Here is a 9,043-nt window from a genome sequence, read left to right on the forward strand (position 1 = left end):
AAATATTTGTAAAGCTTTAAGTTATGTCATGCGGCTGACTAATGCTGAAAATCATTGGTCAGCTAGAAATATACTAGATTGATAATTGTGTGAGACAAGTAGTATAAAAGTAGATCCACATCCATTATGGCTGAAAAAATAAATATTTAAATAGAATTCCCTAATTTTTTTTAACTGATATTTGAGATTTCATATCCAGCAAGTGAAGCATGCTTGCTAGTTCACCCATAAAGTCAGACAACAGGTAAAACCAGAGGACTTCCTGCAGTTGTCAATCAGCCTCATAATATTTAGGAAAGCTCTATGCACTTGTTATATATAGCTTTCTGACGCACACCCTTCAAGAATTTACAAAACAAACAAATAAGACTATAAACCTGCGCAATCATACGCAAGAAAATGCCATCTATGACATGTGATGACTTTCACATGGTTGTTATGCAATTTTACGTTACTGATGTTATCTACAAACAAAAATTCTTAACTGAATATTTATATACTTACCATACATTTAGTCTCTTATTTAAATTTTATTTATTTAAATTTATTTTAATTATAATACTAAATAGTGAGTTATTTATTGAGAAGTGAAAGTGAACTAATGATCAATATATAGTACACCATACTTGGAATGTGACCTCAACATTTAACCCATCTAGTGTTCGGGAGCAATGATGGACACACTGTAAAAAAAATTCTGTAGAAATTACAGTGTTATGCAGCTGGTTGCCGGTAACTTACCGTATATTTAAATATATTTTATTTAAGAGTTTGTTCAAAGTTAAATACATTTTAAATATTAACAAGTTTTTATCTTTACAGAATCAAACTATACAGTAACACCCTCATGCAAAGCATTCTGGGAACCAGAAATCATCATCAACCTTTTCAGTTTTTTGCTACAGATTTTGTTTCCCAGAATGCTTTGCTTGATGCGGTTATTTTAGTTTTACTCTGTAAAGACAAAGACTTGTAAATGTTTAATGTTCATTTAACTTTGAACAAAATGTTGCCAGTAAATCTAAATCTACGGTAAGTTACCGGCAACCAGCTGCAAGTAACACCGTGATAGCTACAGGATTTTTTTACAGTGCAGGTGCGTTGCTCAAGGGCATCTCATCCACAACTTGCTGGACTCGAAACTCTCATTTGGTAACAAACTTAACTCTCTAACTATTAGGCCACAACTGCCCATTAAAAAAAACGACATGTGCTTCTAAAGAATGTACAGTTGACCACCCTTCATTCCCCAGAGCTTAAGTGACGTATGCTTAAGTTTCTCCATAATGAAACAGGTTAAACAAGATCATCAATGTATACATCATCTTTTGAAATTATATCCTCGTTATAAAGATGGCTCTTACAATAAGAGAAATGGTAATTAGTTATAAAAGGACTAAGAAGTAAGATTAGAAAGAAGATCTAATTATAGCAGCAAATGTTGAAACATTTAGATACTTTAATAAACTATCAGCACATTTGAAACTCAACATATTTTGTTTATACACAAATATAAAAATGCAATTCTTTATTGATGTCAGCACAAACTTATTTTAAAATTATAGTCTGTGTCAATGGAAATTGTTTTCACCATTGTATGACAGGAGACACAGATTTAAAGTAAAAAATACTTTGCTGCCTTAAAATTTTTTGTTAAATCAACTTAGATTTACAAGTCATGTCAACAGAGATGAGTTGTCACAACTTATAAAATATAGTTGAGAAAAGTCAACTTAATTTTATAAGTTAAAACAACTCACCTGTAGTTATAATAACTCATCTGTAGTCAAGATAAATAATAGTACGTTGAAATGACTTGTAAATCCGAATTGATTCAACAAAAAAATTAAGGCAGCAAAGTATTTTTTACAGTGTATGTTTACTCTTTTTTTCATTACATTTTCTGTCCAGCAAGATGCTGACCGGCATATATTTTATACACTGTATAAAAAAACATTGCTGCCTTAAAATGTTTTGTTAAATCAACTCAGATTTACAAGTCATGTCAACAGAGATGAGTTGTCACAACTTATAAAATATAGTTGAGAAAAGTCTTTTTTAAGTTAATTTTTTAAGTTAGAACAACTCACATGTAGTTAGAACAACTCATCTCTAGTCAAGATATAATAGTAAGTTAAAATGACTTGTAAATCCGAGTTTATTCAACAAAAAAAAATTTTTACAGTCTAGGAAAAATCAGGCCATTCAATAGCATGGATCATAGACATAAGACAAACAAAATAAAGCTTACCTAAAGAAGAAATTGTTTTATGACTTAATTTGTGACATACGCTATTTTATAACAAAAATTGTAAGTGACAATTTGGAATTTTAAGTACTTGCGAAATGCTTATGAGGTAACACAGACGGGTGTGTACTGTAAATACTACAGGAGGCACAATAAAAGACACCCTTCAGACAAGATGAGCCAAGTGTGAGAACTTCTAAACAAGCAAAGTGTATTTACCTTTCATGTCATTAGTCTTTTGAAAGTGGAGGATAGCCTACTAAACACATCAGAAGATGAAGTTTAATTCAATTGTGTGTTTGTGTATTGTCATACTTCTCAATATATCAGGTAAGATCTATTTTTAATGTTGCAAAAATGTTTGTTTTATAAAGATAAGCTATACTCTTAAAAATGAAGGTGCTTCATAGAATATTTTTTTTGTCTAAATGGTTCTATAAAGAACCATTAACATCTGAAGAACATTTCTGTTTCACAGAAGTGAAAAAGGTTCTTCAGATTATAAAATTGTATGAAAGAAATGGTTCTTTGAGAAACCAAAAATGGTTATTTTATGCAGCTGTGAAGAACCTTTAAGCACCTTTATATGTGACTGAATTCCCATTGCAAAGGTCTTTTGTATCTTACACAAACTTCTACCTGAAACAATTGGTTACTAGTTTGACTTGACAGAATAACTGTTTTTCCTTGATTGAGAAATGTAATTTTGATTGAAAAGTTGTAGTTTAAATCTGATATTGGTTAAATTGGTAAACAAATATAAATTGTGCCTGTAATACATTATATTTCTGGTAACACTTTACAGCAGGTTCCATTTGTTCATATAGCTACATTAGTTAATAACTAAAAACTAATTAAGTTTTAGGAATTTATTACTTTTAGTTGTTTTTAATATTTACTAAACATTTTAAAACAGATTTTAAAATTATTAACATTAAATGAATAAACCTTTGTATTAAATTACACTAACAAGGATCAATATTTATAATGCTGTGAAGAAATATTTTAGATTATATTTGTATCAAAATATGTTAGATTATAGAGCTAATCTATTTTAATGGATGAAACCATATATATCTTAATATTTACTTATTCATTTTCTACAAAGTTGTTTTTATCATTATTAATTTTTTTATTGATGAGACCGTAAAGTGCTCAAAATACATTTAAACCTTATCAACCTTTATTATTTTATTCTCCAATTATAGAATAATAGTATGTAGTGCAAGTCAAGCATAAATAATCTGATAACAAAGCAATTAGATTTAAGTGGCGGTTTCGCGGACAGGCTTATCCTAGTCCCAGACTAAAACGCATGTTTGAGCTGCCTTAATTTAAAAACACCTTAACATTTATCAGTGCTGTTGTTTTTTCTCAAGATGCACAACAGTATTGTTGTTTTGTGATATTTGTTTTTAAAAACATCTTAAATGTCTTAATATAACTATGGCCTAATCTAAACCCTGTCTGGGAAACCGCCCCAATATGTTTATTTTCCTTAGATTCACTGTTAAACGACTATCATTGATCTTAAATCAATCTAAAATCAATAAAATATAATTTTATCAAAGCATAATTAAGTTGAAGACATTAAACGTCATTAATACATTCTTTGAATAGTTTTAACTTTTAATATGCGTAGTTATTTACAACCTGGATCTTTAGCATTGTTGAAATACCTATGTAGTTTATCACAGAGTGACTTCACAGAACGCTTTGATGGAAACTTAATAAAATACACACATTTTAAAAATACTATAGATCTCAATTTAGCTAATAAGCTCACTGGACTGACAATGTCAGTTCGTCAAAAATACTTTGCTGCCTTAAAAATTTTTGTTAAATCAACTCCGGTGTACAAGTCATGTCAACAGAGATGAGTTGTCACAACTTATAAAATATAGTTGAGAAAAGTCTACTTAGTTTGATAGGTTATAACAACTCACCTGTAGTTATAACAACTAATTTCTAGTCAAGATAAATAATAGTAAGTTGAAATGACTTGTAGATCCAAGTGGATTCAACAAAAAATTTTAAGGCAGCAAAGTATTTTTACAGTGTATAGGCTATCCCTGAATTATTTTTTTGTGTAAATGCAATATCTTGTAAGATCTTAATTCGAGTGAATAATATGTAAATGAAAAAAATAAAAGTAATTGCTCAAACTGCACAAACCAGTATATTAACTCTAATTATTTGTGTCACTCTTTGGTCTATCACAGGTTCATTTTGCCAGGCATTTGGTAAGTGATTACACTTATAATGATCATAAACCTTTTTAAGCATTCCATACAGGATGTGTTTCGGATGTTTGTGAGGCGTTTTAACAGAGAATTCTTATATTTTCTTCTTCTATCAGTGTGTGGCCAAGCCCCGCTAAACACCAAAATTATTGGAGGGCAGGATGCATCTGCAGGGTCTTGGCCCTGGCAAGTAAGCGTACAAAATAACACCAATGGACACCATTTCTGTGGTGGGAGTCTAATCAGTCATTCCTGGGTTTTGTCTGCGGCACACTGCTTTAAGAGGTATAAAGTTTAAAGCTCACACAAAGACGTAACTTTATATAATCACAAAAAAGCTTAAACCGATTTTGTCCATTAAGAGCGTTCCTGCAAATACCATCACGGTGTACATAGGACGTCAAAGCCAAACAGGTTCAAACCCAAATCAAAAGTCCAGTGGAGTAATTCAAATTATCAATCATCCTTCCTATATAAGTTCAAAAGAAGACAATGACGTAGCTCTCCTTCAGCTCTCATCTCCTGTGGAGTTCAGTAATTATATTCAGCCCGTCTGTCTGGCTGGAACAGGTAGCAAGTTTGGTGAAGGTACTAAGAGCTGGATCACAGGATGGGGAACAGTCAATGCTGACAGTGAGTGAACAAGTTTTAAACCCCATCAGTCTTCTACACTCTAAAAATGGCTGGGTAATTTTTGACCCATATTGGACAGAACACACCGCTGGGTTAAAAAATTGACCCAACTGTTGTTGCATTTGCATGACAACAACCCAACATTGAGGCATTTTTAAACCAGCATGGGATAATGTTTAACCCATGCATATGTTCTGTCCAATATTTATACATTATTGGCTTAGCACAAAGCATCACAACAACTTAGCTATTAAAAGTAATTTAATATTTTTTCACCACGTTACAGCCAACCAAATGCCCGACATCCTGCAGGAAGTGCAGATACCAATTGTGAGTGACAGTGTTTGCAAAACGGCCTACGTAGCGGATCTCACAGACAACATGATATGTGCTGGATTAAGTCAGGGAGGAAAAGACTCATGTCAGGTACAATTTAGTCATTCTTTAATTACCTGTCTTAACAATCTAAAAACTGCTGCTTTATTTTCATCTTAGCGTTGGGTCAAAAACTGACAAACCCAACTGCTGAATGTAAACTCATTGGCTGGGTTCGTCCCTTTTTGACCCAGCATTTTCATGTGTCTTTTTTCTTCATTTTTTTTTTGCTCATAAATGGGTCATTCTACAAAAAAGGTGGAAATGCTTGTCCCTTGCTTTTGCAGACCCCTTAATCATTTAAATTGACCCAATAGTCCCATAATGATATATTTTTAATAAATATAGACTGTCCTTAAAATGATGAGAGAATTTATTTATTTAATTTTCTTTTTTTTTAACTTTTTTAAATGTTTGGTCCTGAAAATGGCCCTGTCCCTTTGATCATACATGGAAGTTGAACTGTGTACTTATTATTTAAGTTTTTTATAAAACAAATCTAATTTTAATTTACCTTTAACCCTGTATGAATTTACTACAACACTGAAATGGTAAAAATACACTATTACTATGAATAATATCAAATAAATGTTTGTCCCCCAAATTTATGTCATTGGTGTTACCCTACCCAAAGCTCTTGTATTTTGAAACAATGCATCAGCTCTTAGAAGTTTTTCATGGGTCAAGAGGTCAGTGAAAGAGGTGCAGTGGAGGAAGGCAAAAGGTTTTTGAGATGTCTTACCTTATTTGTCTAAAATATCATGATATATCTAAGATTTTTTGGATGTCATTAGTGTTACTCTTTTTTATAGCTGGGAGTGTTAAGATCTTTACATAAAAATACATTATATTGAATAAGTATGTGATTGTTACATCTCTGATGAAATAGCACATGGCTAATGGCAGCCATTTTGTTAAAATGTTAGTTTTTTTTGTAAATTGTCATTGGTGCTACCGTCATTGGTGTTACCGTCATTGGTGTTACCGTCATTGGTGTTACCATCTTCTCTAATGAGTACTTCCTAAGCACTATTCCTTTAACTGACCAACACAAAAGCATTAAAACAAAATAAGATGGAAAAATGTTTAAGTTTATAAGTTTTATCATATTCATTATCTTCTATTATATTCTCAGTGTGTCAGGTATTGAAGATACAATGTCATGGATTCTTTATTAAAATGTATTAAAAAAGTTAAACCTAGATTAAGCTCCCCGTTTTGTGGATTCATAGATTTGACAAGTTAATTAATGCTATTAAAGAAGTTTTGGGTATGTTGAAAGAAGTTCATTTAAGCAGATTTCCATCACCCGAATTCCACCTTTTCTGAATGACCCAAATAATAAGTTTTTCGGTTAGGTATTAAACGTGCCTATATCTGACTTTTGCACTGTATGCCTGTAATAGTTCATTTTTGGTCAATGCAGGGTGATTCTGGAGGGCCACTGGTGGTTAAGAACGGCACTCAGTGGATTCAGTGTGGAATTGTGAGTTTTGGTCAAGGCTGTGCTAAACCTGGATTTCCTGGTGTGTACTCAAAAGTCGCCAATTACCAGAACTGGATTATCTCTCAAATAACCAGCGACCAGCCTGGTTTTGTTCAGTACTCCTCCACTGACTCCAGCGTTACTGTTCCCGTTACCGTTGGCAATAACTCATCCAACTACTTTGTATTTTCTCTGTTTCATATATTTATTATCATTACTTTATTATTCCTATACTAAACGTGTGGAGGAGTAGTGGGTCTTGTTGTTTAGTATTAATATAGTATTAATTGTAAATCTGACTTTTTTTTAAAAAAAGAAAAAAACTGTCTAAAGTTTTTCTCTCCTTTCAGCAAGATAATGTTTGCTAGTATGTGTAAAGTCAGAATGCATTGACTTTTAATCAGAACTGATATTTTAACTGCTTTTCATGAACTAATGTTAACTAATATTAATGCACTGCAGGCACTTTTGTTATACTTAATCTCTAAGTCTAACAGTTAAAAAGCTCAAAATTATCAAATTACTAAAAATGTATTTAACTTTAATGTATTTACATGTTACACGGTCAAAAGAGACCGTTTGTTTTTCTTTATGTTGTACTTGGTGTCAGATGGGCAAACATAATAAAAAAATGCTTGCTGATTGTAGCGTATCAGTTTGTTTTTTAGATAAAAGGCGCCAGACAGTAATAGAGCTTACTGAAGTTATTGTTACAGGGAATGTTATGGTAATTGTAGCTTTGTTGATGTTGGATCAACAGATCTCTACTACCCAAACATTCATCCTAATGCGTATGCTTTGGGCCAATCACAGTGAGTTTCATAGCTGATAAAAATAATAACAAAGACAATATAAAGTTAGTAGAAGCCTGATCTTCCAGTCCTGTCAATCATTCAACATTCATTCTATGTGACAATTACTCCGGCATCTCTTCTCCACCCCGACTCCACCCCTGCTTTCACTGACTTCGGTTTAGCCACTTCTGTAGTCCAGGGGTTTAATTCAAAGTTTGAGCCAAGTCGAAGGTCCCACCTCCACCTTCTAGGAAAGCAAGTCAGATTTGTTCACTATTACTTTGTTCACTCATACTGATTTCAGTAATACATTGTGCATTTCACTTAATAAGTGACATGCAGAGTTGGCCTATTTTCAGAGTTTATCAGAGAGTAAATTAATAGCCCTCAGTATTGATTTTTGGGGGGATTTTTCTAATTGGGGAAATGTTTTATTATTTTAAAATTTGATGCAGAAAATCCAACCATGTTTATAAATGAAATTTGTATACAGTTTAAAGGCGATTATATATAAAAATCCTCTACATTTTGAACTGGAGCTTTGTTTCTTAATTCACTCCACAGACTGTGTGACAGTGGTTATGAAAAGATATTAAAAACTTGAAATCATGAATCAATTAATTTCAGAATTATTTTGAGTCCATATAATGAGAAACAAACTTTCTTGCATATTTTGCATTCCTTGTATTTAAAGAAAAAGCAGTGTTTGGTGTGTTGACAAATTACATTTGACCCTTAAGCTCTTGAGTATTTGTATTGTACTGAGTGACAAGCATTCGTTTTTTAAACACTAAATACTGACACGACATTATTTGAACCTGTCTGTGAAATCCAGGCTCAAGTCTTATATTGTTTGAGAGATTAGGAGCATCAAAGTTTGGTTTCAATCACTGATTTCAACATTTGACATGACTACTCTGTTTAAATTGAAGATATCAAAGCTATTTTTTCACTGAGTTCTTTACATTACACTGAATGATTTTATGTAGAAACAGCCAAATACAAAAAAATGACTTTAGCTGGGATTTACAGACTGGGTCGCACCTTATAACAAACTACATGACATCATTATACTGTGAAATAGTTTCTTATTGTTACGGTTTGTATTGCTTATTGTTTTTTTATTCATACATACTATATTTTGACTTCTCCCTCATTTCAGGCCTAACATACTCAGAGTTCGCACTTAATTTCTTTTCTGAAACCGGCACCTAGTGTCTCTGCAGTGTTTTTAACAACCCTAATCAAACACACCTAAACTCTG

At 32.2% G+C, this 9,043-nt stretch overlaps 1 protein-coding gene across 1 annotated transcript; it reads left to right on the forward strand.

Annotated features, from left to right (window-relative positions):
- The first annotated feature begins 2,254 nt into the window (after positions 1-2,254).
- Positions 2,255-7,291, forward strand: LOC129436346 (trypsin-3-like). Its single transcript, XM_055194430.2, has 6 exons — positions 2,255-2,578; positions 4,471-4,491; positions 4,608-4,776; positions 4,856-5,124; positions 5,411-5,550; positions 6,926-7,291. The coding sequence occupies exons 1-6, from the start codon at positions 2,524-2,526 to the stop codon at positions 7,220-7,222; spliced, it is 951 nt and encodes a 316-aa protein (XP_055050405.2). The 5' UTR covers positions 2,255-2,523; the 3' UTR covers positions 7,223-7,291.
- Positions 7,292-9,043: the final 1,752 nt, after the last annotated feature.

This window comes from Misgurnus anguillicaudatus, chromosome 19, assembly GCF_027580225.2.
Source record: "Misgurnus anguillicaudatus chromosome 19, ASM2758022v2, whole genome shotgun sequence".
Classification (NCBI taxonomy): Eukaryota; Metazoa; Chordata; class Actinopteri; order Cypriniformes; family Cobitidae; genus Misgurnus; species Misgurnus anguillicaudatus.